At 40.2% G+C, this 14,209-nt stretch overlaps 2 protein-coding genes across 5 annotated transcripts; both read right to left on the bottom strand.

Moving 5' to 3' along the window:
* Positions 1 to 236: 236 nt before the first annotated feature.
* On the bottom strand, positions 237 to 8,978 carry SMIM11A (small integral membrane protein 11A). Of its 4 annotated transcripts, none has more exons than XM_033146975.1 (4): positions 8,918 to 8,978; positions 2,463 to 2,577; positions 1,688 to 1,865; positions 237 to 447 (listed from the first exon to the last, which is right to left on the bottom strand). In XM_033146975.1, the coding sequence occupies exons 2-3, from the start codon at positions 2,481 to 2,483 to the stop codon at positions 1,701 to 1,703; spliced, it is 186 nt and encodes a 61-aa protein (XP_033002866.1). In that variant the 5' UTR covers positions 2,484 to 2,577; positions 8,918 to 8,978; the 3' UTR covers positions 237 to 447; positions 1,688 to 1,700. The 4 variants fall into 4 exon arrangements, with proteins under 4 accessions (XP_033002866.1, XP_033002869.1, XP_033002868.1 ...); XM_033146978.1 differs by lacking the exon at positions 8,918 to 8,978 and adding an exon at positions 8,690 to 8,707; XM_033146977.1 differs by lacking the exon at positions 8,918 to 8,978 and adding an exon at positions 4,513 to 4,608.
* Positions 8,979 to 10,808: 1,830 nt separating this feature from the next.
* KCNE2 (potassium voltage-gated channel subfamily E regulatory subunit 2) lies at positions 10,809 to 14,008 on the bottom strand. Its single transcript, XM_033145844.1, has 2 exons — positions 13,855 to 14,008; positions 10,809 to 11,236 (listed from the first exon to the last, which is right to left on the bottom strand). The coding sequence occupies exon 2, from the start codon at positions 11,222 to 11,224 to the stop codon at positions 10,847 to 10,849; it is 378 nt and encodes a 125-aa protein (XP_033001735.1). The 5' UTR covers positions 11,225 to 11,236; positions 13,855 to 14,008; the 3' UTR covers positions 10,809 to 10,846.
* Positions 14,009 to 14,209: the final 201 nt, after the last annotated feature.

Raw genomic sequence — 14,209 nt, 5'->3', positions numbered from 1 at the left:
TTAGGTAATGACACAGTCCTTTCAAAACCAGTGGATCGGACAGGACTAACTCAAGTCCAATTGTTCTCAATGGGATTCATACCCAACTTTAGCTAGATCAGAACCTGTGGGTGGAAAATGCGGAAGGTTAGCAATTCAACTCATAAGTAAATCTTGCTTTCAGGGAAAGATTTCATTAGACAATCCCTTCTATCATAGCAACCTTACATGTACCATTTCCTATACGCAACACTAAATCAGTTTTACAAACAGAGCTTTTATTATATAAATAGCTGACAGGATATTCTTCTTACTTATACCAGAAAAATAATAATAATATAAAAATCCAACACACTGTTGTATGTTCCTCTTGGGGAATGAAGTTTCTCTGGCACAGCATTCGGTTTCAGTGAAGTCTTAAACTCTCCTAGGAAAGGAATCCAAGCAAGCTGCCAAACAGCTACAGTTCTGCGCACACAAAAGGAAGAGTTATATTTGCAGTAGTTGATTTTTTAAAACAGCAGCAGTCTTCCCATGTGTGTGTCTCAGGACATTTGTGGGAAGGGCCACAGCTCAGGGGCAGATCATCTGATTAACACTCAGGACACTCCAAGAAATTCTGGGAACACCTGGAGAGTCACTGTCAGTCAATGTAGACAATACTGAGACAGGTGTACTAATGGTCTGACTCAATGCAAAGCAGCTTCCTATATTCCTGTTAGGATTGTGTGATTCACTAGGTCATAACACACCTTAGGATGGAACTTCGTGCTCCACTGCCACTTCATATATTGGGATGCCAATAAAGTGGTGCCAAGAGGATATGATCTGCAGGGGAGAACCAGCAGGTGGGGGGGTGGGGGGAGATGTTTGGTCATCCTCTACTTGGTATTTCCCCCCTCCCTTGCAGCTGCTTCTCAGCCAACTTGTCCCCTGCTCGGATTAATGATCCATTTTTTGAGGTGGGCAGCCACGAAACGGACCTGCATATACCACGTACCACTCTATCTGACAATTGGTGGGTGGCCTGTAAGCTACAATCTTGTACAAAAGAGCTTGTGAGAGGGCAGGCAAAAGGTGTATGCCTTTGAAAAACTTTACATGTTAAGGAAAGCTTTATTCCCTTTTAACTGTAATTTTGCAAAGTTTTATATTTATTATTATCGTTTACTACATTTTTACTCCACCCTTCACCCGAGGATCACAGGGCAGTTCACAACATAAAAATACAAAATGAGAACATCAAAATACATAATAAAACTAAAACAAACCAGTAAACCCACCCCACACACACAAACCCATTTAAAAGGCCATAGAATGTTCAATCAGCCAAAGGCCCAGTTATAGAGAATTGTTTTGCCTGGCATGTAATGAGCCTCCCTAGAGGAGCATTCCACAAATGGGGAGCCATCACAGAAAAAGCCCATTCTCTGCCCTCGGGGCCTCTTGTGGAGGGACCACCTGAGGAAGGGCCTCAGATTATTACTGCAGGGTCCAGGTTGGTTCATAGTGTATGGCTCTCATGGTACTTCTTTGTTTTGTAGATGTACAGTTCCCATCAGTCCCAGTCAGCATTGGCTAGAGCTGATGGGAGTTGTAGTCTGAAATATCTGGAGGGCACCAGGTTAGTGAAGGCTGCTTTACACACATAGTGGTGAATGGAGTCAGACAAGAAACACTTCAAGCATTCTTTCCAGTCAGACCATACCTCTTAAGACTTTTCATTTTTCTTTTTTATCTTCCCTTTTCAGATTCTCCTCCTCTTCTTTTTTCATTTTTTTCTCAAGCCTTTTCCTCTGGTATATTTTTGCCCCAGCAAATGCCAAGCAAAGGATTAATGTTTTAGCTGCTAAAATGTACATTAGCAGTGGGAAATTTTCCAGTGCCTAAAATGGAAATAATAACAACAACACATACACACATTTTTTAAACTGTCATCTGCTACAGTTCAAGACATGTGAAATTCTTTTCTGGTAAGTGGCAAGGAGAGGCTCGCATGCATCAAACCCACAGGAATGCAGATATTATCTGTCTAATGGCAGGACTAGGAAAGGGCACAGACAGAGAGCATAAGACCAAAGAGCCTAATGCATCCATTCACCCACTGAGGCAAATTGTAGTCTATCAGCAGCTGATAAAACAAGATAATAGTAAGGGAACTTGGGTGCAAAAAAAGCAAAACAAAAAGCAAAACCCAACAACACTGCCTGCAGCAAATAATTGTATTTTATTTTTACTGTTGATGAAAATATTAAATTATAAGACTATTAACTTGTTTCTCAACTGCTGACTGACTACACTTGCACAGCAATGAATTCACATAATAGAAAAGTGCAGGTATTGGAATATGCAAGTATATGTTCCTGTTAAACCGAGGATTGTTCTTTGACAGAGTCATCCATCCACACAAAACATACAGAACTATTTCTTCCTCTTTGGTTTAGAAAGTAGCATGCAAGGTTTTACATATTAAGGGTCCTCACCTTCCAGTTAAATAGCCACATTTTGATTCAGCAACAATGTCAAGGCTTACACCTCAGGCAGAAGCAAACGGTGCTGGTCAGATTTATGAGAAACGAGTGGAGTAAAAAATGCCACCTGAAAAATAAGAAATTCAGATAGTTTATTTGTGCCTCTGATATATATGAGAAACTACTGGAGGGAGGATCACCTGACAAAAATATCCAGCCAATCTGTCCTAAGATATAATAAAAAGTGTTTATCTGCTGAGTGACAGGAACAACAACCAGTTGGGAGTGTAACGAAAGCAGAGAATTGACTGGTTGGAGACAGGTGCCATAGCTGTATAGGGCAATCCCTTTCCACCTGTTGAAAATTCCAGAAACTATTCAGCTAAAAAAGCCACACTGGCTACATTGTGAGTTTGTTAATTGTGACAAAGTCCTAATAAAAGCAACGGGAGTTAATAGCACAATACCATACAAGTCTACTTAGAAGTAAATTCCGCGATGTTTAATGGAGCTTTCTCCCAGGTAAGTGGGTCTATGAACTAACTTCAGGGGAAGGGCAAGTGGTAGCAACAGGAGGAAGTCATGACTAACTTTCGGGATCCGGGTCATGGTTTGGTAGTTTTCTGCGGAATAAATACATTAAAGTTTTAACAGTAGAAATTCAAGGTCTAAGAGTTAGCAAGGGGGAAACAACAAGTGTGGGTGATTGTGTGGTGGTGTATGTCATTCCTCTAGTGCAACAAACAGGAGGAAATGGACTGTGAGGTCTATTGTTGGCATCCGTCTGAGAGGCAATTAAGAGTGTGGAGAATTAGGTGTGGGAATGAGGAACCTCTATAAACCCAGCGCAAAGCTCTCAGAACTTGAACATTAATTACCAGAATTGATCCCGTTTTAATACTGAATGAATGAAAGTATTCCTTCCACATGAAACTATAACTCCAGATAAAACATAAGGAAACCAAGCCAGTTAAGATTCCACGGAAAGTTGACTGTATTTTATTTACTGCTACTGAAGGCAGAGTCAGTCTATATATGCAGCATAAAGTATTCCAGTCAGCCTGGGACTGAATTCATTCAGATTGCATCCAGGGTATTGTATAGTTGAATGTCCTTCCTCTATGTACGAAGTGGGCATATTAAGAAAATCCTTGTGCAACCTTTGGGAGGTACAGTTCCCAGGTATAGGAGGTATCTAATGTGGGGAAACATTCAAACGTGTGGATGCCCATATGTGCTCACTCAACTGCATAGATCTGTAGAACTGGCACTTCTACAAGTGCTGCATAATGTTAGCTTTGCACTTGCAAGAAATTGATCTTTTGGAAGCATATACTATTTGGAACTCCCTGGCCATTGATAACAGACAGACACCTTCACTGTGTTGTTTTTGGCACCTGCCAAAAATCTTTCGGTTTCAGCAAGTCTACCCAGGCATATGATTTAAGTGGGTATAATTTAAAAAGAATGATTTGGCCCCAATCCACTAGCTTGGCTAGATGGTGTACTAGAGGGTCTCCAAATTTGGTATATTAACCACCAAGCTGCCCACAAGATGCCTGGGGGCCAAAAACTGGGGCTTTCCCATCTGTTTTAGTGGCTTGGCTGAATTTGTCTGGCTCTAACAGTGAAGGAGAGAAATGAAAGAGCAGAAGAAGAAGTTAAAGGCTAGGGAATCCAAAACCACTCTGTGTGTATGGAACAAAATAGGAAAAATAAATAATGGAAGCTCGGGAAAAACAGAAAATCAGGCCCCAGAAGCAACATCCAGGCTATTAAACTTGAAAAGTGTTTCTGTCAGTGTTCCAGAGTCTTCATTTTTTAATGAGACCAGAAACATTTTCCTCTCACATTTGCCCCAGCATGCATGATTTTTTCATCCCAGAGCAAAAAAATCAGCAGTGCTTTTATTAAAATAAAATGCCAGTAACGGGAGGGGAAATATAATTTTCTCTTTACTTTTCTGATTTTTTTCAACAGTGAAGTGTTTTTATTTGACTCAGAACATTTTCATGGACCTTACTCCCCCAAATTTCTATCCAATTTACAATTTGATGCTTACCACCTATTTGGAAGTAAGTAACTCCTAGACTTCAAGGGAATCTACTTTCAAGTGAGTGTGCTTAGGACTACAGTTGCAGCATGCACATTTATTCTGAAATCACCCACTGTGCAAGATGACCTGCAGTTTCTAGTACCTTCTCTCTCCAGCTTACACTGCTTCTTATACTGTTTTCTTTCTTTTTTTTAATTAGATTTATTGGGTTTTTCAAAACACACAAAAGAAAAATACACAACAACAAAACTACACTACAAAAAAGGAAACATACAAAACAAAACAAAAAAACACAAAAACAGTCAAAAAACAATACAATGCAAAAAAGAATTTTTTTTTTTAATTTTTATATCCTTATTTCTAATCTTGTTATAGGACTTCCCCCATTCCCTTATCTGCGTACTTAATGAATCTATTTTAGCAGTTTCTTAATCAGTCTAATACACAGTCATAATAATAATTCTTATTGGTTAAAACCTTTCTTGTCTCTATATCTAATTCTTAATTTCAACACATCAATAACAACATCTTATTTAATTATATTATATTATCTTCTACTCATATTCACTCTTTCCTTCTTATATCCTAATATCTAACAATGTATAGCTAATGCCTATATTTCAGCTGATTTCACTCAAACATCCAGTCTTTCACGATATTTCAAATAGTCCTTAAATTTCTTCCAGTCTTCTTGCACCACCTCCTCCCTCTGGTCACGAAGCTTCCCGGTCAGCTCTGCGAGTTCCATAAAGTCTATTATCTTCATTTGCCATTCCTCTACGGTCGGTAACTCCTCACTCTTCCAGTATTTAGCGATTAAAATTCTTGCAGCCGTTGTGGCATACATAAAGAACACTTTATCTTTTCTGTGTATCTCATGGTTGGAGATACCCAATAGGAAGGCCTCTGGTTTTTTAGAAAATGTGTATTTAAACACTCTTCTCAACTCATTATATATCTTCTCCCAGAAGTCCTTAACCTTTGGGCACGTCCACCACATGTGATAGAAGGTACCTTCTACTTTCTTACATTTCCAACATTCATTACTCAATCCATGATACATCTTAGCTAATTTAACTGGTGTCAAATACCATCTGTAAATCATCTTCATCACATTTTCTTTTAACAAATTACAAGCAGTAAATTTTATACCTTCCCTCCACAATCTTTCCCAATCTGAGAACAAAATGTTATGTCCCACATCCTTTGCCCAGTCAATCATTGCAGATTTTACCAATTCATCTTTCGTATACCACTCCAACAACAAATTATACATCCTGGAGAGATTTTTGGAGTTTGTATCCAAGAGTTCTGTTTCCAACTTAGATTTTTCTACCTGAAAGCCAACTTTCTTATCTATTTTAAAGACTTCATTTACTTGATAATATTGCAACCAATCATACACCCCTTCCTTTACTTGGTCATAGCTTTTTAACTTAAAGCTTTGACCTTCTTGTTGTAATATATCTGCATATTTCAACCATTTCGCAGGCATGTTGGGTCTTTTATGGGCCTTCGCCTCCACTGGCGAAATCCAGTTGGGGGTCTTTCTCTCCAATAAATCTTTATTGCGAGTCCAAACCTGATACAAGACATTTCTAATTATATGGTTTTTAAAAGCCTTATGGGCCTTTACTTTGTCGTACCAAAGGTATGCGTGCCATCCAAACACATTGTCATGTCCTTCCAAATCCAACAGATCTGTGTTTTCCAACTTAAACCAATCCTTTAACCAACAAAAGGCAGCTGCTTCGAAGTACAAGCGCAAGTCCGGTAGGGAAAAACCACCTCTCTCTTTAGAGTCAATAAGAATCTTGTATTTAATTCTCGTTTTTTTCCCTTGCCAAATAAATTTCGATAAATCCTTTTGCCATTTCCTAAAACACCATTGTTTGTATGTGTCAGCAAAAGCCCTAGGCAGAAAACAAGAGATGAAAAAAATTGTGTGTCTGATAAGTAAGATCCTCCACTTGATACGTTAACAGAAGTATGAATTCTTTACACTGATATCAGCAGCTTAAAGAGAAACCTTACATGTTCTGTGTTCAAGGTTACCGGTAAGTACTATCTTGAAAGCCCTGGTATCGTGTTTGTTTCCCCACTAAAAAGTCAGATAAAGTGTAGATACAAGTAATTAGATACAAACCCATTATGGTTTGTTGTCCCCAAGTTATACAGTATCTCTCAGCAAAAGGAGACTAGACTTAGTGTCTGGGCTTACTATAAAATCTGAGATTAAAATGCTGAATCTACACTAATAAAGTGCAAGTGTCTCTGCGTCCAGTCCCTGTGTCCGTGGGATTGCGCTACTGCGCATGTGCCCCACGGACAGCCGTTGGGACTTGGAACGCAGAGACTTTGGGCGGCCGGGCGAAACTGTTGAAGCGGCGGGTGTGCACGGGCACGCGGCGGGTGCACGCTCACGTGGACGTACTTCTAAGCAGCAGCGGCCATTACAAGTGGCGGGCGAGCAGTCTGTTTTTAAAAATGTTTCACCACATATGTTCTAGCGCCTGTTAATTTAACGGGTTTAAAGCACTAGTAATATAATAAATTATAACAGCCAGTCACCCTATTTCCTTCTTACAGATTCCAGCTGGGTGAATCAGGACAGTTAAAACTTCACATGACATGCAACAATAAGGTTCACGTGTCAGACTAAAAATCTGCCAGCACATTGCATGCAGATGCATGTAGTTAACCTGCTATTGGTGCTTTAAATAAATAAAAGGTGGGGAGGGGGGAGATAACAGCTTTTGGGAAGAACAATTTAGGGTGGGTTAATATTATCACCTTGGGGAACAATGAAGTTGTTGGTTGTTTCTCCCAGTGCCATCTCAGAGCTCTTTCTCTCCTAGCATTTCACATCAGCACAGCTTCATTAGTGTCAAAAGCACATCAAAGTGCAAGTAGATAAATAGGTACCACTCCGGCGGGAAGGTAAACGGCGTTTCCGTGCGCTGCTCTGGTTCACCAGAAGCGGCTTTGTCATGCTGGCCACATGACCCGGAAGCTGTACGCCGGCTCCCTCGGCCAGTAACGCGAGATGAGGGCCGCAACCCCAGAATCGGACACGACTGGACCTAATGGCCAGGCGTCCCTTTACCTTTACCTGTCAATCACCTGATGTCATTATGACACACTTCTAAAGGAAGGCCATGACTTTACCTGCCTCCCACCTGGTGTCAGGAGTGGGGTAGATCGGTGCAGTTTTGGGGAAATAGCCTCATGGGCCAAAGGTTCTCCACTGCTGCTATATGTCTGCTTATCTGAAGCATATTGCAACTGTTCTCTTCACATTGACACCAACGCTAAAGTTGCTAATTGCTAACGTGGCACTGACATGTGCCAGTGAGGTCCTCATGTCTGTTCAAATATACTTTTACAATAACCAGTGGTAGAGCCTTCTTGGTTGTGGCATTGCACCTGTGGAATCACTTTCCCTCTGCTAGAAGACATGCACCAGCAGTGATGTTACTGTAATTTTAATGAAATGTATTATTATGAAATCATATTATTATTATGGTTTTTTTTAATGAAAGGCAGTATGAAAACATTTTAAATAAATAAAATACATAAGCATACAATATTTAAATAGATTGGGAAACCAATCAATTAACTGGTCATGTTCACAACTAGCCAACTAAATGCCCTTATGCAGATAGAAACTTTTTCAATAGCATCAGAGCAGCATAGGATACCAAAGGAAGGAGTGAAGTTTTCTTCTCCCTAGCTCTGTAAATTCTGAGTGCAAAAAGATGCACTTCCTCGCCTGCATTACAGATAAGCATAGCTACATTTTAAAATGGGCTTTTGCATCTAATACAGAGCTAGTCTGCAGACCAAACCATGGCTTAGCATGAACACATGGACTCCCATAGAAGAGATTGTGGGTGCTTTGCTCTACTCAAGACAAACGACAAGCTGTAACTAAGGTTATTATGGCTTATCTGGAGGAGATAAACCTTAAATCTGAGTTAGGATGACACACGGCAGCGTAGTAGCAGACCAACCGAGGAGCAAGGAAGCTGCAGTGTCCTGTCCCGGAACTCCCACCCTTGTGCAAATTATGCAACCAGAAAAAAAAGAGAATTTCAGTCACCCCGCTTTTAATGTGCATTGTGCAATCTGATCCTATGCATGCTCGCCGAAGTAACGTGTCTCAGATTTCACCGGAGTTTACTTGCAAGTAAAGGTTCAGAGAATTAAAGGCATCGCTGCTCAAAGGTGCAGCACGACTGTAAACGTAATAGACATTTAACGATCATGATTCTTTCAAGGTCAAAATATTGAAAACAAGGCCCATAACGCCACCAACTTGCATGAGTTATTAAAGTTAACATTTAGAAGAAAAACTATTACAAACAATCCTAGCAACGTCACGAATTTTGTGATTTAAAAGCCACACTACCTTACAATCAGCCGTTCAACACAGGAAAAGGCTACAAACTACAAGTCCCAGAAGGCTTTGCTGTCTGGAAAAACGTCACACAGCGCGTCAATAATTTAAAACTAGATTTTAACCCTTTCATCCCAAGTCCTGCGGGGAGAATGCAGCGTGACTCAGGAAGTTGTGCTCACAAGCGATGTACCGGTAACTAGGAAAATTTCTCGCTATGACAAGGAAGTATGTTAATGAATAAGTAATATATGAAGAGACCCGTTTTAATGTTTTCTTGGGAGTGACTATACAACTGTTAGATATGCAAGACAGCTTATTCAGAGAGGAATTAGTACTTCCCTCCATTCCTTCCCCTGGTCCTTTTATATTACCTTAATTTATACATATAAATAATTTCCTTATCTTTAATTATCTCCAAATTTAAAGGGAAGTCGAGGGATCTGAGTAATCCCAAAATGTGGATTTAATATTGCGGGGAAATGCTTTCTTCTTCTCCTTCTTGTGTGTGTGTGGTTTCTTTTATACTTATGTAATGATAATGTTTAATTGTGAAAATTAATTTAATTTTTTTTAAAGAGGAATTAGTACTTTCGTTAATTCAAAATGTTGGGATACACATTCTGATATAATAAAGCCAGTTCAAATATGAAATGAAAATGCTAAATGGCAAAAACCCTAGCAGGATCAGTAAGATAATAGGGCTGAAATTCAATTTACAGCATTTTGAACAAAGCTTAAGGGTGGCATGCAGAAAACTGCATTTGTGCATTTTGCAGTAAGGCGTCTATGGTCACCAGGAATGTGACTGCAGCTAATTAGAATTTTTGGGATACTAAAATCTTCAAAATTATCCATGACAAATAGATGAGTCCACTAATCTGGGCATATGGGACAGAATCAGTGTCGGTCACTCTAAAGGTTTATAAATGCTAGTAATAATGTTCATAATAATTGTTAGGAAAAGTAGGGAGCCCACAACACTACTAAGAGGCAAAATGAATGAATGAATGAATATCATTTGTTTATTTATGCAATTATTTCTGCCCTGCCTTTTGGCTTCAAAGCAGCTGACATACTGTAATCAATTTAAATCATAACATATAAAAAAAAACCAATCAAATGTGCAGAGTGTTGAAATCCACATGCACAGATTCATTAAAGAAGGTTAATATTGAGACAGAGCCTTGCAGGTTTTGCTTCTGATGTTCATGATATGATGATGAGTGAAAGCGGCTACGATTCGTTTGCAAGCAAGTTTGTAGGATGTCCTGGTCTTGTTATTATGATTGGGAAATACCAGTCTCTGATTATGAAGTAGCACAATGGACTGTAAATGGAACTGTGTAAGTTTGATGATGACTGTGTCGCTTGGTTCAGCTTTTTATAGAAGTTGGGTAGGTTGGTTGGAACAGCTGAAAACGGGGAAGCTGGCTGAAAATACTATTGTGGTGGCTGGATGTCTTCTCCCATCTTGTTTAGTAAAGCAGCGGCAACATTTTTTGTACTGTAGTTTTCACTGAGTCATTCCGTCACTTAAAGAGTCTCAAAACTGCTACCCGGTACTGCCTGCAACCTTAAAAACAAACAAGGTTCTTCCTACATTAGTCATATAGACTTCAAAATGCATAACACATTTGCCTGTAAGTATTTGCTGATGATGGAGTTGCACTCTACAATATCTGGAGAGCACCCTGTTTGGAAAGACTGGTTTCTGTACAATATGATATTGTTTAGCATTTATATTTTTTAAAAGGTAAAATCACTTTGTTGTTGTTCAGTCGTGTCCGACTCTTCGTGACCCCATGGACCAGAGCACGCCAGGCACCCCTATCCTCCACTGCCTCCCGCAGTTTGGCCAAATAGCACACACACACACACACACACACACAGAATTCTCCAGTACTACTTTATTCAGGTAATGGCCATTTCTCGCACAGATCAAGCAGTCTGGGTGCTTGCTTGATCCTTTGCACCAGTATTTTCATGGATGGTGCATTTATGGTCATGGTGGAGCAGCGTCTGGTTTTTGAGCTTGTTGCCCCAGTCGTCCACAATGTATTGATGATAAGGGTCATCAGAGTGCTCTCGTCTCTTTGATTTCACAGTGCTCACTAAGATCGTCACAACAATGAAGGAGAAAATCCCAATCATCACCATGAGATACATAATGACATAATTTAAGTTTTCAGCATCAAGTTTTCCTTGCAACGTATTTTCTTCAACTGTGGTATTTCTTCGCCAGTTATTCATGTAATCAAGGAATGTCCTCCTGAAAGTATCTTCCAGAGCCTTTGTAAAGTTCTGTAATGTGGCCATATTTTCAGTGAACTGTCATTAAACACAAAAGCATGCATCAGTCATCTTCCTACTGGAGAATCATACATTTGCTACTCTCTTGGGAGAAGGGCATACTGGGGCATTGTTAAGGGATGTCCCAAGTCCCAGGTCTTTTGTGGTGTGGCTCATTGCTCTTGTCGCTTTCCCTTTCTTAAACTTTTTTTTTTTTACTTTGCTGATAAGATGGCTGCTGGGTATAGTGCTGCTGAAATGCCAGCTATTCACCATCTTAATTTTCCAGAGGCATCTATATATAAAAATTAACATATACAATTGTGTGTCATGGGTGTGTGACCCAAGTCCTTTAAGCATCTAGCAACACCCCAGAGGCATATGAAATTCTCTTCAGCAGGCATAGGCAAACTCCGGCCCTCCAGATGTTTGGGACTGCAATTCCCATCATCCCTAGCTAGCAGAACCAGTGGTCAAGGATGATGGGAATTGTAGCCCCAAACATTTGGAGGGCCGGAGTTTGCCTATGCCTGCTCTTCAGTATAAGGAATCACAGAAATGAAAATCTATGTAGCTATGCTGATACTACGTATGGAACAGAAATTATGTAGTGAGGGGCAGACTAGAATCACTGGGATTCTGCTTTGTAAGCTCAAAAGCACATCGGGCCACAGAAATATCAAGTTATGTACCGGTATATTAGGCATAAAGAGGCAGTTGTCTTAAAAAAAACTTATTAATTAGTCCCTTCTCATTCTTCTTGTATTTGAACTTGAAATGCACTTGTGATTTTAAAAAGTCTAAGAGTAAAAAAATTATATTGTTGAGTACATAGGAAGAAAGATTTAGATAATCTTATTGCAAGCATTAGAGAGGATCAGAATTAAGTAGGAAGTTTGGGATTTGATTCATGCCGGGTTTGGTTATCACTCAGTACATCAAATGTCTCAATACAAATATAGAAGATCAATTTACATTAAAAAGTATATAATTATAGGGACAAATTAGGATTCATAAGGTAGGCATGTATTAATGAATGATCCTGATGAACAAGATTCTGCTGAAATATTATGATTAAAAGATGACACAGCTTTTAACTGATGAAGCATGGCGTTTAGTTACAGGCTACATACACACTATGTATACCTTTAATGAACATTTGAAGCGCTTTCTTTCCCACAAAGAATTCTGGGCACTGAAGTTTACCCCTCACAGATGGTACATTTCCCAACAACCCTTAACAAACGACAGTGCCCAGATTTCTTTGAGGGAATGCAGGCAATGTGCTTTTAAGGTATAGTGTGCCTGCTACCTAGGCTATAAGGTAGCGTCTCTGCTTCAAATTTCAACTCAGCCACTGGGTGGCCTTAAGCAAGACACTGCCTGACAGGCTTGCCATTTTTTTTAAGGAGGGGCCCAAGTATCATTACTGCCATTACTTGACTTCATTCTATCTTATGACCTTGTGTATATTAATCAGATTATATATGCATTTTAAGCTCTTGGAGAAAGTGTTGGATCCCAACACAAATCCCTTCCAGGCTTCTCAGTCACCCCACATGACAAGAGATCTGCATGCCCCCACTGGCACAGAGGGCCTGATGACCTGTATGATTAAAAGTAACTCTACCTGTCCATTGAACAGTGGCACAGGGATGCCTTCTGGTGCCTGAACTACTTTATGCACACCCTATACCAGCACTGGGCATAGTGTCGGAATGTGGTGTTAATCATTGCCACCTATAGAAAATTGGCTTTAAAAATAGGTGTAAGCCAGTTTCTGTTCTAGGCACATGGATTTTAAACTATTAACATGTGAGTGGGGTGCTGCAATTCGTTCTGGCTGTCAACATGCAAAAGTTGTAGAATGTCACTTAATCATTCTTGCAGCAAAAGGGTTTCTGCTATCTAGGAGGCTTTAAAAAAAAAAGCCGTAAGCAACATAACATTGTATATTGCATTTATCAAAATGTCATCCGATCTAATTGTAGCTTAAGGATTTCTAGAGATTGTTGGTCAGAATTAGGGTACTGTCCCTAGCCTATAGCAATTTACTTTTCTGCTACAGTATTTGATCTAATTATGCCTTCATTGGTACGTATACTTTGCCTACATACAGGACCGGTGCTAGGGCTTCTTGCGCCCTAGGCGAACCACCTTCTGGCGCCCCCCGCCCCCCGCCAAAGCCTGCTTTAGCGGGAGGTGGGGGTGGTGGAGAGGCAAGCAGCAGTTTCTCTGCTGTAGCGGAGAAGCTGCTGCTCGCCCGTCCCGCCCCCCCCCCGCCCCCGCCAAATCCTGCTTTAGCGGGAGCCGGGGGGTGGTGTAGGGGGCAAGCAGCACCTCTCCGCTACAGCGGAGAAGCTGCTGCTGGCCCGCCCCGCCCCGCCCCCCTGCCCAAGCCTGGCCAGCGCCCCCTCCATTTTGGCGCCCTAGGCAATTGCCTAGTTCGCCTAAATGGACGCTCCGGCCCTGCCTACATATACCAAAGCACTTTTACATTTATTTTTATGTTCTGTGCTTATTCACCTTATGTATTCTGGCTTCACATCTCAAAGCATTTCTCATTTTCACATCAGTTCCTTTCTATCTACTATTTTTCCTGTTTAATTTTAAATCAAAGCTTTAAAGGAAATCAGTCATTGTTACTAGAAACTTACCTCCTCTGTGCTTCTGTATAAAGAAATTCACAGCAACAAAGGTTATACGTGAACGGTATTGTGATACTCTTGAATAGAACAGAGAAACCATCAGCTAGAAGAACATTCCATCTTGTGCTGCTGAATAATTGCCTGGTACTGATCTAACTATAAAGTAAATGTATTCTTACACCTAATCTCACTGGGAAGTTAAATATTGGCTGACACCCAACAGGTAACCTTCATGCTTGGTAGGGTACATAACAAACTTTTTCAACCTGTAAATCATTGTAATATAAAACTTTAAAGGAACAGTCATGGGGTTTTGTGGGCTTTTTACAGGGGAGTTACTCTGTGCTGAACATTATTCTCAGTA

Source organism: Lacerta agilis, chromosome 4, assembly GCF_009819535.1.
Source record: "Lacerta agilis isolate rLacAgi1 chromosome 4, rLacAgi1.pri, whole genome shotgun sequence".
In the NCBI taxonomy this organism is placed as follows: domain Eukaryota; kingdom Metazoa; phylum Chordata; class Lepidosauria; order Squamata; family Lacertidae; genus Lacerta; species Lacerta agilis.
The sequence above is the reverse complement of the archived record's forward strand: the minus strand, read 5'-3'. Positions and strand labels throughout refer to the sequence as shown.